The sequence below is a fragment of the Rhodnius prolixus genome, unplaced genomic scaffold, assembly GCF_049639745.1.
Source record: "Rhodnius prolixus isolate KJV_2025 unplaced genomic scaffold, Rpr scaffold_3, whole genome shotgun sequence".
Lineage (NCBI taxonomy): Eukaryota > Metazoa > Arthropoda > Insecta > Hemiptera > Reduviidae > Rhodnius > Rhodnius prolixus.
The window spans coordinates 7,442,108-7,462,380 of NW_027411603.1; the positions used below are offsets into that span (position 1 = coordinate 7,442,108).

The following is a 20,273-nucleotide window of genomic DNA, read 5'->3' on the forward strand; positions in this document are numbered from 1 at the left end:
CACTCTCTAGACTCTGTAACCTTCCTTTTAGGTTATATTTTTTATTTTTAACGCATTTTCTTCATCATTTTGAATATTAATAAAATATTATTAATTATTTTCGTTCTATTTTTACTTTTTCATATTAACAGATTTAATGGAAAAATAAAATTATTTTTACTTTTAACTTACTTTTTTATTAAATTTTTTATAACATGCAATTTTTAATTTTGATAAATACATGCATATTACGTATAATAACTACATACTTCTTTTTATAGATTCCTGACCAAATTTGTTGCTACATTCACATTGGATTGATGTTTTGCGTCTTTTTCACTTGGGCTTCCACTGATGTACACTTTTGCAGCCAGTACTCTGGGTATCACCAGTATTGATTCTGAAAAGCATTATTTATTGTAATTTAAATAATTATAATGTTTAGTGAGTTTTACCTAACATTAAGAAGCTACAGAAAAACATCTGTAACAATCTATGTATATTATAAAAGTTAAATAAAGGAGACTAATTAAACTAAAGAATTGACTTTTTTTTAAAACCTAAATCTTTTCATTCAATGATAATGAAAGATATTTCCATTATATAATATAAAATGAATTTGATTAGAAAAATAAAATAACACACTTAGTCTATTAACATTATTATTATGGAATTATTTTTGAAAAAGAATTAAAAAATTATAAGCTCTTCACGACTAATGATTAACACAAACAAATTTTGCCAACGGCTAACTTAGTCGTTGCTCTCGTGAAGGGTGCCCAACTCTGCATGCATTAGACTAAAAATAAACATGCATATTGCATATAATAACTACATACTTGTTTTATCAATTTGATTCCTTACAAAACTTGTATACGTTCAATGGAGAGATGTTTTACGTCTTTGTACCTTGGGCTTCCACTGATGAACACTTTTGCAGGCAGTGCTCCAGTATCAGCAGTATTCGATATGAAAATATATATTATTCAATCGAATAAAGAAACAAGAGATAAACATCTATAATAATTTCATTCAATGAAAATTAAATAAATTTCTAAAAAGTACACTTATTATTATATAAATCAATAAGTTCAATTTGATTGAAAAATACATTATTTAAACTTATCTTTGAAAGTGTTAAGAAAAAAGCATTACCAAAATTCCACAGTTATTCTACAAGTCATTAAGGTTAATAACTAAGACTAATAAATTGACTGAGTGAAATAATATAACTTCTATTTATATTAAGTTACTTCTTTGAATTAATGTAAAAACAGATAACAAAAATACGTTTACAATTCAGTACCTTCTTCTTATGAGCCCACAGAAGTTATTTTGCCTTAATCTTTGGAGCATAGTAAGTAACATAGATGCACTTTATCAGATAGTTGTGTAATAAAAATCATCATTTTGTTTTAGAAACATTAAAAAAAGAAATTAAAAAAAAAGGACTTAGTGTTTATACCTCCGAGGTACTGAATTATTTTCACCCCATCTATAATTCAGTACTTAATTCGCGCACATATCAAAGTTACTTAAAGATGCTGACATCATAATGGAAATAAGTAAACATTTTGTAAGAAATTAAAAACTAATTCTACATACCTATGCGATCTAGCGGAAGAACTGAGAACTAATAATTGCTGAGTAGTTAACGATTTTGCCGCTAGAGCGCTCTATACACCAGTTTTCTTTTTTTTTTAAGTTGGAATAGTCCACATATTTATATCCCTGTAATTCATTAAGTTGCAAAACTTCTTTTTACTTGGCTTCCATTGATGAACACTTTTGCAGGCAGTGCTCTGGTATCACTTGAATTCATCTGAAAATCAATATTATTGTAATCAAAATTAAAATATTGCAAGGAGATTCACCTAGCTCCTAGCATTAAGAAGCTAGAGAAAACCATGTATAACAATTTTTGTATATTATTAAAGTTAAATAAAGAAGATTGTAATTCAACTAAAGAATTGATTTTTTTTTTAACCTAAATCTTTTCACTCAATGATAATGAAAGATATTTCCATAATATAACACACTTATTCCTTATGAATAAAATTAATTTGATCTAGAAAAATAAAATAACACACATAATCTACTAACATTATTATTATTATGGAATTATTTTTATGAAAAAGAATTAAAAAATTATAAGCTAATCACGACTAAGGCTAATGATTCACAATAAAAATTTTTGCCAACGGCTAACTTAGTCGTTGCTCTCGTGAAATTTGCTTAACTCTTCATGCATTAGATTAGAAATAAACATGAATATTACATAATAATACCTACATACTTGTTTTATTAATTGATTCCTGACAAAATTTGTATATGTTCAATGGATAGATGTTTTACGTCATTGTCACTTGGGCTTCCACTGATGAACAGTTTTGCAGGCAGTACTCTAGTATCAACAGGATTCATTCTGAAAATCAACATTATTCTATGTAATCAAAATAGTGTTAACTGAGTTTTATTTTTATTAAAGATGCTACTAGGGAAAATTAATTTAACAATTGATAACATTAAACCTTTTCATTCAGTTAAAATGAAATTAATTTTCAAAAAATACACTAACATAATCCAAATACATACAATACTTTCCATTTATCTTATATCTCCTTAAAAAAAAATGCAGTTTAAAAAGTTAAGTATAAGGGTCGACAAAACGTCAAAATATTCTACTTAATTATGTAATTTATACAGAGTTACTACTCCTAAGGTAATGGAGTTTGAAAAATCAAACACGCTTTTTAATTCACAAAAGGACAATAAGATACAGCAACGATAATCATGAAAATTATTGAAATGAAGGAGAAATTTTGGTCATATGGTGATTTTCGAGATTCTCTATGATTAACAAATAAAATAAAACTCAGTCATATCTAAAGTCATTACCCTGGTTAGAATAAAATAATTCGTAAGTTACATCAGCAATTGTGTAACGAACGAGACAAATCCCTTAAATATTTTGCTAATACAAAACTGAAGGAAATAAAGTTTTAACATAAGAACATTGATTTTATGTTGGTCATTTTTTATTCAAACTACGCTGAAATAAGAAAAATTACTTAAACGTAAGCTATTTCGGAAAACCTATGTGTGAGAATTCCATGAAAATCTTTTGTTCAGATGCAGTTCATGAAAGTTGATTGAAAAAAATGTTACTTGAATCTTTAAAAGTTTCGGCACAATGTTCTGAGGTGAATAGCACGTGATATTCTACTGTATCACTCTAGTTAAATAAGACGTATTATCAGTATGTTTACTGATACATAGTTCAGTCGTACATTTTCACAATCTATCCAACTTGCAGTATGTTTTCTATAAGCAGTTCCTAGTACCTAGATTGTAAAAAAATAAAATTATTGTATTAAAACATTAAGGTTACGGCACGAGGAATTTTCCCGTATGGAAATTGCAGAAACCGCAAAGTGTAAAACAAGGTAATAAATAAGGTAAGCTATTTCAATAATTTTTGAACGGGCCCATGAGAACCGACCTCCATGCTCATCAACTCTCGGGAGTATTAGCAGACCAACTGAAACTGACGACTGATAAGGTTAGAACTAGAAGGTTACTATAACCTGCAACCTGCACTGCCTTCATAATTGTAGCTGTTAAGTAAAGGTATGAAGAAAACAAACTTTTTTGGAAGTGACCAAGAAATATTTGTTTGAAAAACTTAAAAATTCAAGTGGAATATACTGATCTGAAAAATAAAAGCAAAATTAAATTCGTAAATTTAAAGGTGGCCCACCCCCGCAGAGAGCGGCGATAATTATGAGGTTCCCTTTGGCTTTAGTGTATTTTCCGTATAAACCTTCATCACTATGTTACAATAAAAGTTTTTTAAAATAATAATAATAATAATAAATGTCTTCATCTTCGTGTATTAAAAATGATAAAAATATTTTTTAAAAATGTGTATTCACATTTGGAGAGAAATCCAACTTTTTCTATTCTCCAATACGAGATACATACACTTGAGAGCATGCGATGCGACTTATTCTTTGTCATGACGAAAAACCTAGATACTGCTTATACTGTAGATGAAACCACAATTCCTGTTTAAGACAGCCCTTATGTCAGCACTAAATAAATAATTTTCTAGCTCCATATTTTTATTATTTATTTATTGCTATTGTCAGCCATAAAAACGATAATACAAAAATAATTATAATAATATTAATGACAATATAAGTGACTCACGTCAATATGGCTCTGGAGTAATGAGTTATATAGACTGCATTTTCTTGATCTTTCGAATTTATAGTTAAATTCAATAATAATTAAGTAACTCCAATTAAGTGTTTTTTTAAGCATCAAAATAGGTGGATACAAAATTTGATAGGAAGATCTAAGTTGTGAAGATTTCGAAAAGAAGATTCATGATAGAATCTTCACAAAAACAGAAGAATATTAAACTAATATCATTGCAGTCAAATATATACATATGTAGATCCGTTGAAATAAAGTTTTGTGCATTTTAATTTGCAAAGACATACCTGAGTAAATTACAGTCAGTTTTGTTACATTACATCCTAATTCCAAATACATTTCTTTGTTGACATGTCTGTAAAGTGCATTGTATCTACTGTACAATACCTCATCTACGTTCTCTAATTGGAACTTGTTTATCAGTTTATAAAGAATGTTTATCTTTTCTTTTCTTAAAATGAGAGGATTCTTTGTAAGAAAAATATCCAATGCTTCTATAGACGACATTTGTGTTTCTAATAAAAGTCCTCCTACTTTTATTTCCTTTACTATAATTCCCTTTCTGAGAATTCATTTTACATAAAATATTATAATAAATATAAGGCATAAGTATACTATACATTCTGAGAATTTTAATTAACATGAAGCAACTTCTCTAAACCTAATGTACTTCTTCAACTAACCAATTCGAAATAAGGTCTTTCAAATATATAACAAAGTTGAACATACATTCTAAACAAATTTTTATCTGAAGAATTTCTCAAGTAAAACAAAAAAATTGTTTAGCCAATTTATTAAAATTCAGTCACATTTGATTCTACGGCAGTACTGATTCCAAATTTAATGAGTTGCCTATGCATTCACATTAACATGTTAAGTGTCAAACCGAATCTCTATTACGGTGCGTTCGACGTGTACGTATACTCGTTGTGAAAAATATAAAATTGCCTTTAACTATAAAAACTAGAAATTTTAATAAAATACAATAAGACTATTATTTGGTGGGAAGTTTCCTTTATCTTACCAATAGAACTGCTAAGTATTTTATACGGAGTCAGCCAAATGATCAAGTGGTTGGTACATGTTTGGTCTCCGCATTAGAGATTGGGAATCAGGCACACAAATAAAAGCTTTCAACCCTTGTGCAATGCAGTTTTTAACTTAGAGGTTCAGACCTCAGTACGAGCATGATTTCATTTTGTACAGAATTCAAAGCTCTTTTCTTCCTTGTAAAAGCTCTTGCGTCTCTAGTTAACTAGGCAATGCATACATGAAGACGGTGCAAGATTTTGAAATGCACAGTATGCTCTGTAATCTCAAGCCTCAGAAATTGCAGAAAAGGTGCCTTGCAGTGACTATTACGACGTTGTAAACTTTTGGTTGTTTTGCCCTGCGTTCGACACACACACGTCATTGTCTGATTTTAATTCCGCACACTGTGGGAGGATTTTTAAAACTAAATTCCACGTTTAACTGGTTAATATATATAACGTACTGCATCCTGTAAGCACTATCGCGGACTTTTTTTTTTTTTCTTATAACAGGCTGGATTCTTTGAATTTTGCTTCACTTTTCTGGCCAATATGGGCGCTACGTTTTATACAAAATGAACAAAAACAATTAATTTCGGAAAATGTGGGTTTTGCCCATTAGATTTCTGGAAATCTATTAAATCTGAATTTTCGCAACAATTTTTTTTACTTTTTGGAAAAAGTGAGGTCAATTCAGAATAAATAATATAAATATAAATTTATTAATAAATAATAAATATCAGAATAGTTGCACTATAAACTGGATTAGTAAAATAAAAAGAACTAAAAAAACAAATTTAACTTATACTTCAAGAATAAGAAGTGCCTTCTTAAAGTTCACATAAATCTTATAATAACTGAGATATAATAACGTTCAAAACTGCAACATTTGGCATTCCACTTACTATTAAAAAACACAAATTTTTTTGACTTAGTGGATGAAAGCAGATTTATATTACCTGGAGATCATTTGAATTCAGTTTAAGAGGTTAATTCTGTTTCTCATCTTTTTTTTAACTCTACGATTACTGAAGGCCACTGTGGTTTTTCTGACTTAATTTTTAAGTTTTATTATTATTTTTTGTATTTGTTTGAAATAAAGTCTTTTTGTTCAGGGCACATACGATCCCAGTCCAATGAAAATCAGTATGTAGTTATTATTAGATGTTATTTCATCGAATTATTATTGTTTCATACAATACAATAAATAGAAACACCCAATAACAGTAAACATTCCTCAATAGCTTCTTTATTCAGAAAAATATTACAATATGATTAACTGCAAATGCAAAAAAAATTTTATCTAAAAAAATGTAACAAAAACTTTTAAATAATAAGAAGGACATTAGTATAGAAAATCGCCCCCCAAAACACATACAAAAAAAAACATGCCATTATATGATGGATCAATATTATTCAACTCAGTGATTTTTAACATTTCAACATTTAACTTTATCCCAGTATGGCTTGATATTACTTACTTGTAACACAAATAATCCACTTCAAGATATTTTGAGGTACCGGCGCAGGGATCTCCAAAAATTTGAGCGTCAACTTGAAAATGGCAACTATTTGTTTGTAAACACCTAAATAGTAAAAACTATAGTTTATAACTAAAATATAATTACGTTTTTTGGGTATGTAAGATGGTTAACAGGCGAAGAAAGGTTACATCACACGCAATTCCCTTAACAAGAATTCTAACAAAATTTTACGAAGTTGTAAAATTTAGCGATGTTATTACAATGAACATCATGTGAGAATGATGTCAGTCTAGAATGAAACTGTACTACACTGCCCTCAGAACAAATTTTTTTTTCTTAATAATGTTTCAACTAGAAGATATGAAGAGAGAGGAATAATCAGAAGTTAATTAACACATTACTGACTGTTCTTATTCATATATGCAACTATTTCTTCTAAAAGACTTCTTCTACAGCTCATTGTCTGGTAATTTACAGTGGTCTTATGTTTTCAGCAGATTTAGGTTTCTGAACAATACTTGTAGGCAAGAGTTAAACTTTTCTAAAGTGCCTTCCTTATTCTTAAGACCAAATACTCAAATGATTTTACATGTGCAGTGCTATTTTTCTTTTTCATTGCAAAATCTATTATCAGTCCAAAAATGTTACGAGTTTACCAATATACAATCGAAACTGGTGAAGCAGTGAAACAACAAACAGCCTGGGAAAGAGGTTACTCTAGGATATTATTCCTGTGGTAAGTAACACTATTGCTACTAAGGCTGAGAAGGGTTGCAAGTACCAGGTTATGGCAGGGGCATTGTGTGATATGTGGGTATTACGAAAAAGTCGAAGTGATTCAGCAGCAAAAGAAGGCACATTCTCGCCATGCTGACGAATGACATATCAGGCACAGTGCGCGTAATGAGAAGGTTCCACACTGACATGTAGGGTGCGTTCCACTAAGCGACCACAACGACCAAAACATACCTTCAGGCGTACCACTTGGCGACCGCGGTCGTTGTGGTCGTGGCGAAAACGTCAGTAATGACGTCACTATTTTCGCTCACGCGAAGCCCACAACGCCCCATCTATAGAGCTGGGTCGAAGTGGGCGTTCAGAAATATGGCGCAATTTTTAAAACAAAATATGGCGACCGAAACAATTATCTCATGTAAATGAAAGTATTATTTCATGTAAATAATAGAATGTGTTTCTCGAAAGTCTACAAAAAAATAAATAAATAAATAATTACTTATCCCTTTACACACTAAATCACTAAATAATAAAAAATCATTTACCTGAAATAACTTTTAAATTCTTCATCTGAATAAAGATTAATTACACTGATAGTTAATGATACGTGGCCTAAGTTTTCGCTTTTTATCATTGCTATTTTGTAAAATTGCATTCCACTCTTCAACGGAACTAGATAAAGAACTTTCTAAAGCATTATTAATAAATATCCAACTGTTGCCACAAAAGACATTTTAATTTTATTTAAACGTAAATTTTATAAATACTCCACTAAAATGTAATATAAAAAATTGAACTAAATATATTCTTTAAACATAAGTCAACTTTACCAATAATTAATAAAGTTTATTATAACTGCTTATAAACGGGGTTAAAATTAAAAAACAACCTCTTCAAGCTTCTGACTTATTTTCGAGGCCGCCATATGTAATGTTTACATGAACGGTTAAAACGCCCACAGTCCATTCCACTTGGGTTTTCGATCGCAACACTCGCAAGCAAGTGGAACGGCCAAAACCGCGGTCGTGAGCGTGGTCGCTTAGTGGAACGCACCCGTAATGGTCAATTTATGGCCCATGTTAGAGCATCGTTAAGCCCATTCGATGAACGTTTCAACATAAATAATATTAAATAAATGAACTGATGAACATAGTTGTCGATGCGCCAAAAAAATAAATAAATAATAAAAAAATAAAATAAACAAACATCAAAACCTGATTTGCACTGCTTCGGACAAATCTGCCTCAGATCTGCAATTGTAAGAGTAAGTTCTCCTTTGATTTGTAAAACAAATCTTTCCGTCTATCCTCCCCCAAAAAGTATGAAGTATCTTAACTAACATGTCGCTTGGACACTCAATTTCTATTAAGCCAGATTCACAACCTATTGCCTGCTTTACTCCGTAAATTTCATCTGAAAATAATACAATTGATACAATACAAAGTATGAACTAACATATGTATTTTCAACATGAATAGCAACCAGTAAGTTGTACACTAATTTACATAAAAACTTTTTATCTTAGAAATAAGCATTACATTTTCGTAAACAATAAATTAGTATTTGTTAAATATTGACTTTTTAAATTCTAGTGCTCTTAATTCTCTGCTAAAGGGAAGTATTGCCATGGAGCAGATTTAGGATTCAGAATTTTTTTAAGTTTTGAAGGCACACTCCCTAAGTACTAAAAAAAAATTTAAAAAAGCACAAAAAGTTCAAATTTAATATTTCAGCCAAATGACGTGAGAGTAATGTTTGGATTAAAATTGATCAACTGAAATTACTAATTTACTGCATAAATTTAACATTTTTTTTTTTTTGATATTTTCCATTAAACTTAGAAAACACTATTTATAGACAAGTGTAACTTTTTTTTTTTAACCAAAAATTCATTTTAAGGATCTTTTGAATAAAAATTGGGGAGATTTCCTTCTGCACTCCTTGGAAATTTAATTTCATTATCACACAAATAAATTAGTGAGGATAAAATTTTGTAGATTGCTTCTTCAGTAACAAATTAGTTGCTATACATCAAATTTACGATTTGCTTAAGTACTCCGTTTAAAGTTATTTTATACTTCCATTAGTAATTTGTATTTTCTTATCATATACGAGAATAAATCTCTTGTAATTTAACTTACTTTTAACACATTTATAAATCACTTCCAGATATTTTCTGATGTTTGGACATTCATCACCAAATGTAGAAACGGAGGCCGCCATTATGCTACACTTCTGTTTTAGATTACACCTGAAACAATGTTTGTAAAGTCTAAATTTGTCGCTAAAAATGTATTGCCTTTTCCAATCAATCCCCGAAGTAGGATGTAGGATGAATGGTGATCAAGTGAGAGAAATTTTTTCGTTTTGAAGACATCTAATTTTTTCCACGTCCGAATTATTAGAGAAGAAAATTTTCATTCATTTTAGAAAATAATTATGCCGTAAGAGGAGAACTAATATATTATACACAATTTTATGGTATAAAATTAACGTAATGGATAACTTACATTTTCTTCACAACAGTGAAAGCATTTTGTACTTCGCAAAAGTCCGAGGAACCTCCACCACACCAGTAAGTATTTCTTCTTCCATAAAACACTGATTGCAGGTCTATAACAAATCCTTTGGGGCATGAAAGTTTCATTGTATCATCTGGGCAAGCCAATTCTTTCCATCCATCTGTAACAAAAAGGAAGTAATAGGAACATAACAAATTTGTGACACTGATTGTTTACAGGAATACTTATTGACTTAAGATACCCAGAAGTGTTTGGGGGGTATCCAGTACTAGGCAATGCCTTGTCTATGAACTAGCAAAGACCTGGCGGCACTCTCATTTTCCCCAAGGGCTTAAGACTTCTTTCTAAGATACTAGCAAGAAAAGTACCTTTAGTTACACAGGGCGTACGTGCGACATACTTAAAAAACCATACCTCTAGTCTCTGTCAAGATAAATGGTACATCTCTAGTCTCGCCGATAACTGGCAGCCGAACTGGGCCCGAATTCACACACCTAAAGTGTACTTATAGGGCAAGTTTCAACATCTCTATAGGGCAGGGGTCGGCAACCCGCGGCTCGCGAGCCGCACGCGGCTCTTTTATCCAAATTTTGTGGCTCTTCAGCCTGTACAAAATAAATTGTATATTTCAATTTTATTGAAACAAATGAAAATTTCATTTATTAAAGTAAAGATATTTTCTCAAAAAGAATTTTAAATGTGATAGGTTTGAAATTGAATAGAATTGTATTATAAAATACAGTACGTAATATATAGGACTGCCGTCATTTTCATTCCAATACAGGTTTAGTTATTATTTATTCGTTTATTTACTTTGCAATATGTGAAAATAAATATATAAAACATTGAAATGTTATTGAATATCATAAATAATAATTTGTGAATACAAATAATCTATTAGAACTTTTTACTCTATCATCCTTGCGACTCTTGGTAAGATTTATTAAAATTATTTAAGGAGAAATGGCTCTCTACTTGAAATAGATTGCCGACCCCTGCTATAGGGTTTTCACAGTGTATGGGTCATCTTTTTTATTTTAGTCCTGTGTCAGAGAGGGATGAAACAACTCTTTTATCCCCACTAATTGTATTACAATAGCTAGTCCACTCTCGGAGACCAGTAAATCCAATGTAAGGACTGGTAAGAAAACCAGAAAATTGTAAAATGAACAGTTTCACTAACTACATTTACAAGAGTTTGTGCAGTTCTCTTTTGGCTAAAGTGTCTATTTAAAGGGTCCACCCTATTTTCTGATCTAACTTGGAATAATAAAATTTCCGATCTGTTTCAAGTAAAACAACTGCTCCCTTCGCCTCTATCTTTGGCCCATTAAGTAGGAGGAGTGAGCCAAACGGTCCACAGGCTTCATCGCGATCCGTATGCATCTATTTTAACCAGATGATTACTTGAATTTCTAATAACTGAATCAGAAAGTTTCATAAATAAATTTTGAACAGATCAACTTACCTTGTGTACATACATAATACACTTCCAAATATTTTTTGACATCTGGACAGGGATCTTTAAACACCCGACTGGAGGCCTTTAGAGTACACTCTTGCTTTTGATTACACCTATAAAATTGATTATTTTAATCAACTGAGCTCTGAACAACTTGAATGGTGGCCGTTACGGTACATTATTGATTATTAAAATTAATCAAATTCATCTTTAGGTTTATTCCCAGAGAAGTTTAGCTATGGAATTCTAAAATTAATGAAAATTCAATTAAGGAAACAGCAGTCATGTTTGGACTAGTAAATAGGAATTCCTTAGCTCTAATCCAGTATGTATCTACTTTTTATTTAATTGCTAAAATGTTAATTGTAAAGTATGAGGTTCCGTTCCCTGTTCAAGGCACCTCCTAATTTGGTATTTGAACGTTAAGTCCGGCCTAAAAAATAGGCGATTTATTGACTTCAATTAAGATATGTGTCGTTTAATATATGTTTTCTTAATTATAAAGAAAAATATATTTATTAATTATTACTTTTCAATAAACGTTTGTGCAATAAAAAATCGTTTAGTTTACACACAATAATCTTTCTATTGAAAATAAAAAATTATTTAAAACTAAGTCGATTAAGTATCGAGATAAAAGTGGCCATCTAAAAAAAAGCAAATTTAGAACAACAAAAACGAAATGTGATAAATAATATCTGGCTGATTCACTTATAAAAGATACTTCTGAGCTGGAAGAAAATAAAATCGCCTGCTATTTTTGTAAGTGGTAAAACAGAATTTTATAATTAACAATCTTAACAAAGAAATGACTCTCAGCTTATTTATGTGGAACACATTATGGAGATACTCCTCACCAAATTTCAAGGTCTCAATTTTAAGACAAAATTTTAGATTGAATGTTGAATTTATAACTCAACTTTCTACTACATATACTTGCCAATTAATTAAATCGATGTTTAAACGCGGTCTCAGATCGCTTCGATGAGAAATAAGATTAGATTATTAAGCTACAGGTCACCTCTGCCGCGCCAAAAAAGAAAGAAAAAAAAATACTTTGATGTCAACTACTTCTGAAATTAATAATTTTAGGCAAAGAGTCAGTGTCAGTGGCCAAATGTCTTATAAGCCAGTCAAACATACGCTTGCAAATTTTTAATTCACAAAACACTATTCTGTACGGACTGCGTAATTAGAGTTTACACGAGATAAGACTAAGAAAAATTTTATAAAATTTGTATTGTTTATTTTTATTTTTTCAAGTAATTCGAGTAATCGCCAGCACTCACTTCACATGAATACAAGAGCAAACACTGTTAAGGACATTGATAGAATAATTGTCGTTTCCCATAATTCAGACCTTGATACTGCTAATTAAAGCTGAGTTTGCTATATTAAATTGAACCAGATTGCACACTAAAAATCAAACTCTTTTTGATTGACTCAAGTATACAAACGTTAAGAGCCTTTATTATTGTTTCAAATGGTTAATGTACCAAGTTTAATGGCAGTATTAAAAATTTACGAAAAACTAAAACCCCTTCAAAAATTTGCATTCCTAGAATTTTAGCTATTTATTTTATCCTCATTAATATCATAAAAGTGATCTTTAGAAGGAGATCTTCCTCCTCTTCCAAAAAACAAGTGCATAAAGTTGAAGTTTTCTGGAGATTGAAATAAAGTTCGTGCTATATAAAACAGATTGAACGAAATATTAAGGAACATTTTCGAACTTAATACTAAAAATTGAATAATAAAAAGCGACACAACCGATTATTAATTTTGACCAAAACTTTATAGCGAAGTTCCTTTGACAGTACTAGACATGAGTGGTCGAAATATAAAATGAGTACTATTAGAGATTTTCCTTTTTTTATTTGGAAACTCTCGAAAATTAAGTCGAAACTTGTATTGAAAAACTACTAAGATCGAAATACTTCCATTTACTAGCAATGTAGAAAAGGAAAATCAAAAAATTGACAATTAACACTAATAACAGGAAAACTTAACTTACCAATTTTCTGTCAATTGCAAGGGGTTGTCTGCTTCACAAGTTGTATAGCTTTCTCTTCCCTCATTACAATACCATCCTTCTCTTTGACCATAGAATGCTGATAACATTTTGATGGTATAGTTTGAAGGGCAAGTTAGCAACATTGCCTTATCTTGACACACGCGCTGTTTTATGCCTAGTGGAGCAATAAGGAATATTACATTGTTGATTCCAATTATAGAAAGAAAAAAAAATCACTAACGTTCTTTCTCTTACTAAAATTTTATCATTTTAATGCGACATACATACTAATTTTCAAATATAGTTGGTTTTCTTTTAATCGTTTTTAACGAAACTCTTTCATCTTGTTAAATGTAAAGTATTTAAAGTCGAACGGATGGTAAAGAAACACTGCTTTGGAAGATTAAACAAAAGAATGTTTCACAAAATATTCTAAAAGACTATTACAGAAACATGTTGCATAGCTACATGAAAGTAAGGAAAGTAGAATTCGTTTGAGCTATTTTGAGATTTAATCGACTCCGGAAAGTTATCTAGGTTGAATCCACTTAATAAACACAAAAATATCAGATGCATACTTACTGCTAACAGGCCATTTAATTGGTTATTAGCCATTTCCGATTTAGTCTCATCAACAAAAGTGTCGGATAATATTGTTGATTTTATCAAAGTGATCTAGTACGCATATTTTTTTCTTTTTTTTTATTCTTGACAGGTTTCGGACTTCCATCCATCATCATTTAGAGCGTTTATCGCTCTAGTGAAGTAAATTTGACTACAAACACGTCCCTGAGTTACAATACGCGCTGACTAGTGCGGGAGGTTACAAGCTGTTATATACAATATTAATGAATAAGAAAACATTTTGTTAAAAATAGTGAAATACAATAAATGAAATTTAGTAAGTATGTGTTTAAAATTTATGTATTTTGTGAATAGATTTTTTAAAACTTTTAAGGTGCAGTTTTTTGAGTTTTTAAATTTTATATGGGGGGACGCACGAATTTAAGCAGGAACAAATTACTTAGTTTATTTGTACTGGTAATGAATTGTGATGGCAATCACTTAATGATACATAATTAAGTAAAATCTTAAAAATAATCTATTAAGTCGTAGAGAACATGCAATATTCTCGCCTATTCATGTTTTTCCTTTCTCAACTTAACTAGCTCAACTTATTGCAAACCGCCTTATCAAACAGTCACCAACCTGATAGTATCGAGAATATAATGAAGCTGTGATATTCTGGAAGGAAAGAAAGACATATATGTTCAACTTAGCAGAGTATAAATGTACTCCGGCTATCCACAAAAACATAAACTACCAAATTAATTTTAACTCGGACACGTTCTTTAAAGTCATTCCATAAAAACACACAGACATAGCTGAGCAAACCTTAGAAAAATTCAGTCCATACCCGAAGACGAATTAAAGAACCACGCTGGCTATTCTTTCAGTTCGACCGTTTTTACGCGAACGTTTATTTGAAGAAGATTCCTGGAAGGGAGGAGAGTTTTTATGCTTCCCTCTAAAACGCCTCTTCTACAAAGTACACTATGGTAAAGTTATGATATCAGAAAATAACTTGCAATAATTTTCAAGATTTCGATTCTTTTGAAAAATTTAATTTGATTTTTTTTTAATAATATATTTTGGAGTTGTTATACATACCCTCTTTTATACACAGGTACTGCACCTCAAGAAATTTGGGAGAAGAATTACATGAATCAAACGGAAAATTCGTACTGTTGACATTTACGCTGCAAATTTGTAAATCATTACATCTGAAATTAATTGAAAAAAATCGCTCTTAATACACCATATTCTCACGCTATTTTCTCTAAAAACAATGTAATTCAATAATTCAGTAATATCTTTAAAACAGTATTGGTCCTAAATATTAGCTGCTGATTTTATCAGACTACATTAGGTTTTATCTATGGTAGAGCACAACGAAACTTTTGATTGCTGCCAAAACCTCTCTAAATCAATGCTTTCCGAACAGATGTTAATGAAACATAAAGTGATAATGACCAATTTTCCAAGAGAAAAATCGTTAATATTTAGATGAATAAATAATCTAGAAAAATGTTGAATCTGTTTTCGGGAAATCGAGACTGATTTTCACTTTTATCATTCATTTCTGAAGCTTCCTGAATGGAATACTATATTTGAGTTTTGAGATATTCTTTAACGCTCATACAAATGTCAAACTTGGTGTAATATAAACTTATTTTCATGTTTAGTTTCTTAAAAACATGTAAATTCTGGAGAAAACTTAACATAGAAATTTTGACACATCGCAATATATCCTCTGACAAGAAGTAAGAGATAGGCAAAATTTACTGAAAGGTGACTTTATGTCAGACTATTGAGAATCGCAACAGTTGAAAAATATGAAAGGAAGCATTAAGTCTTAGCTCACCCATGCAAATGTAATAAAATGTATTTTGTAAGTGATGAAATTCAGCTAATTCTATTAAAAATTTTGTACTGAACGTCATAATTGAATCACTATTGGTTTGTTAGTAATTTTTATATAGTTAATAACATGATTTATTTATTTTAGCCTTACAACTTCTCTTTCCTTTAATTCTTTTAATCATTATTGGAAACCCAGAGAATTTTCTTGAACTGAACCCATTGTGCAGTATACTCTCGTTCCTTAGCTGACTTTACATTCGGGACTAAATGATGCTTTCTTTTTAAACTCGCTGGGTAGAAAGTTAAACAATTTTGCATAACGTAGAGCTTTCTCTACGAAGGGTAATAGAATAAATTTCTTTCTTTTTAAAAAATACACGCTCGCTAAATGAGTCCTGTAAGTTTGTTTAACTGAACTCATTATTTAAGAGAAAAAGAATCTAAACCTGTCTAAAATAAAGAATGTTGGGTAAACTCTCAAGAATTTAGAAGTTTTCTTCTTTATTCCACGTATGGAAGATATCACCAGTATAAAAAAAAAAAAATAAATAAAAAGTTAAAACAATTACTAGCAATAAGAGAAGGTAAAAAATGGCGCAAATCAATTAGTTACGACTTGAATTTAAGCAAAATTTAGAATGGAAAGGTATCTGAATGTAGCCGCATCCCCTGCATCTATTAAAGCAATAAAAAATGAAAAAATAATAAGTAATAAAAACGTTAATAATAAATTGTTAATATATTCATAATAACTTGCTAACCGACTTAAAAGAAAGAAAGAAAGAGTATAATAGTGGAGATAATAGAATTTGTTTTATTTATTACTTAATAAATTTTCTTTATTACCTTTACATTTTCTTTTATCTCGTTTAAAAAGTACTTATTCTCTTAAAAAAAAAGTTTTAATTTAACGTATAATGATATATACTCGATTACTTTCTTTTTAGTTCGGGCCTCACTGAGAGGGCAGATATATGATTTTTAACTTAGGTATTTATTACATTTTATGCAAAAAAAAATTGAAAACAATAATCCAGGCGCCATTGGACCTCAGAAGTTCACTCTTTAAATTGAATAATGATATTAATATTGAGAAAAATGGGATTTGCCTCAGTCATTAGTGCGATGGACTAGTGAGCCGGAGGTGCCAGGTTCAAATACAGGCATGCTAACATTAAATTTTCTCTTTCTTGATCGAAAGGACTGTCGAAGGCCGACAGTGCACAGCAAAGATTTCAGGCGCCAATGACTTTAGATATTGACGCGCCATAAATAAAAAATTATAAATAGAAATAATAACGCTGTAAAATGATGTTATACTTTAAAATGATAATAAAATACTGTAAAATATTCAGCTTAATTTTAATTAATGCACCCGACTAAAATTTTACTTAAATTCTGATAGTACATTTTTGTACATAATTTATAAAATTAAATAAGAAATATATCTTACTTTTTTTGCACAATGAAGGTTGCGTTAGTAAGTTCACACGATGTAGTTCCTATGTCTTTAAATTCATTTAAACATTTAGGATTCGTTGACTTTATTCCATAGAAAGCTTTAACTATCTTCAGACGACCCAAAAGACATTTAAGTTCAAGTGCTTCATCTTGACAAACGTGGCTTGAAAAAATTTTATGTGAACCTAATTACAATTATCTGTATAAGTAAACTTTTATTTTCTAATATAAGAATAAATAATTCTAAAATCATTTTGAAAGATTTGAAAGTTCTACATTACTTCTTAGACACTTGTAAGTCACTTTTAAATATTTTCTGTAGCCAGCACAAGGCTCGCTGAACAAAACACTATTGGCCAAGATGTGACAAGTCTGTGTTTTACCGCATCTAAAACATGAGGTTATTGTATCCCAAAACATTTTCATTGTCTAGTAAAGTTTTCTAATTTTCGAGTTATAACCATTTTATATGTATATAAAATACAACTTACTTGCTCTTCACGATCTCCAAGGTTGCATCACGATCTTCTTCACAGTCGCAAATCTGCTTTCCATCGTAACAGTATCTGTCGTCACGTTTACCATACATTGCTGATACAATGTCCAGTAGAAACATATCGGGACAAGTGAGAATCATTTCTTCATCTTCACATACCAGTTCAGTTCTAATCCCTTCCAAATCTTCCATCGTTAGTACTCCATAATCTGTTAAAGCAAACGCAAATATATAAGAATTAATTTTGAAATAGCAACTTTTTAAGGGATATTACAATGATTCCTATTTCGGATTTCTACTTAGTCCTTTTGTTCACTAAAGGATAAAATGTGATGGTCCAGATTTATCCTGGAAAGATATGGAGCACGCTAAACGTATCGGCTGAGGTAAATATAATAATGGAATTGTCTGGTACATAATATGAGAAGTCCTACCCCAAAATCTAACTAGAAGCCTCTACTGTTCATTACCTGGCGACAGATTGTGTTTTTTTTTATGAGAGAACCTGTCCAGAGTAGGCTCCGGATGACACTTGTTCTTAGATGTTGACGCGCACTTAACTTAAAATACTAATAATAAAATAATTGCCTATTTTTTCAGGCGGGCTTTACGTCCAACTACCAATTGGGTGTCGTGGACAAAGGCGACTAGCGAACATACTTTACTGTTAATTTCTTTTATTAAACATTAAATATAATTCAAGGCTTAAGACCGGGAATCGAACCCAGTACCACAAAATACATATTAGCTTTACAGGTCTCGCCTCTAACCACTCGGCTACCGTGGCGCCTAAAATAATAATAATAAAAATACTAAATAGCATGAAATACTCATAGTTCTGTCACACATCCGGCAAACTATTTGAACGTACATTGTATAAAGCTGTGCATTAAATTGGAATGAAATTTTGGAGGGAAGCAACCCTACCCCTAGAACTGCCTCAAAACGGATTTTCCTCATGGAAGTGATCTTAAACGTATCTTCCTAGAGAAATATTCAAAATTCAATGTTGATCTTCAATAATGCAAATACTAACAAAGTTTTAATAAACTCGTTGGAGGTGTTTTTGAGTGAATTGGAGAAAAACATGCGATTGTTTTGCACAAAACTGTATTAAAGAAGAAATGAACACTTTGATGAAATCATCGGTGTAAAAAGCAGTTTTTCAACTATTACCTCCAGCATATATACCTCCACTGATCGGTTGTAGGAAAACTACCAGCATCAAAGAACCTCCTAGTATGAACATATTTATCTGTAAGATGTTTAAATATTACGGCGATATATGTACTGTCTCAAGACAAATCACTCACTTGTCTATTACTATTCAGAAAATATGAGTGGGACACATGTATGATCGTAGTTCCTAGTTTAACCATAGATGTCGGACTCTCTATAAATAAAATATCATTTACTTAATCTGCGAGCATTTAATTTTAGAAATCGTTAAGAATATAAACTTGAGCCCACTGAAGAAACAATACTTACTTTGAACCTTACAAACGATTTTCATTTCTTTGATTAAGAAATTTTCTTAAGTTTTTAAAAAGTAGAACTTAAATTTTTATTTCGCCTGGCTTTATAAACATGCTTACGATAGAAAAGTACGGTACTTCAGTAAGATCAATCATACCCCAGCTTCAAAAATGTTAGTACTCCATCCAAAACAAACTTTTCTGCGTTCACTTGGAAACAAAATTCTAAAAATTCCTGTAATTTTTCGCAAAAATTGCCATAAAAAAAAGAGGAATTTATATAAATGATACTTGTTTTAATGTTAAATTTCAAATGTTTAAAAATATGAAAAGGTTGGGTATTTTTATGTCTTTAACATTTGATTACAGGTGACTATGCAGTGACCGGATTTTATAAATTGGGAACATAGTTTTTGGCAAGGTTTAAAAAAAAGAACCGTAAATGGCATTATGCCTATCTTTCTTACTAACATCTTTATAGAAAGGAATCCCTAATCAACGAAACATCAATAATTACTGTTACTTGTCATTTAGTAACAATCTCTTTATCTCAAATTGTGGCTAGTTAGTTTGTCCTAGATTAGACTTTATTTATCGTAATAACTGGCTATTTAACGGTATAATATACAAATCTATGTTTTTACTGACCTTTCTGGTGTATACTTATAAATATACTGTACCTTATAAATTACTGCTCATTTTCAAAAAAGATACTACGTGGATACGACACTTCTCCCGAGTCTACATCATTGCATTACACCTGTGACATTGTTTAGGCATATTTTGAATTATAATGATGAAGCGTGAGTACTATTTACTTATCAGACCCATGTGGATAACAACTCTAATCATGCCGGCGTGAATACTATGCAATTTGATAATAAGGTCATTGTTTTACACAATAATTGCACTCTACACGACAATTAACAATAATCTTGTATGCAGAGAATTTATTACCAAATTAATAAT

The 20,273-nt window shown here is 30.5% G+C and overlaps 1 protein-coding gene across 2 annotated transcripts; it reads right to left on the minus strand.

Moving 5' to 3' along the window:
• Positions 1 to 150: 150 nt before the first annotated feature.
• LOC141453433 (rhamnose-binding lectin-like) lies at positions 151 to 20,133 on the minus strand. Of its 2 annotated transcripts, none has more exons than XM_074126671.1 (14): positions 19,985 to 20,133; positions 17,825 to 18,038; positions 17,615 to 17,721; positions 17,326 to 17,518; positions 15,120 to 15,232; positions 13,449 to 13,623; positions 11,441 to 11,547; positions 9,961 to 10,132; positions 9,592 to 9,701; positions 8,665 to 8,863; positions 6,713 to 6,817; positions 2,276 to 2,404; positions 819 to 1,801; positions 151 to 379 (listed from the first exon to the last, which is right to left on the minus strand). In XM_074126671.1, the coding sequence occupies exons 2-12, from the start codon at positions 18,019 to 18,021 to the stop codon at positions 2,284 to 2,286; spliced, it is 1,599 nt and encodes a 532-aa protein (XP_073982772.1). In that variant the 5' UTR covers positions 18,022 to 18,038; positions 19,985 to 20,133; the 3' UTR covers positions 151 to 379; positions 819 to 1,801; positions 2,276 to 2,283. The 2 variants fall into 2 exon arrangements, with proteins under 2 accessions (XP_073982772.1, XP_073982771.1); XM_074126670.1 differs by lacking the exon at positions 19,985 to 20,133 and adding an exon at positions 19,006 to 19,147.
• Between the last annotated feature and the right edge of the window lie 140 nt (positions 20,134 to 20,273).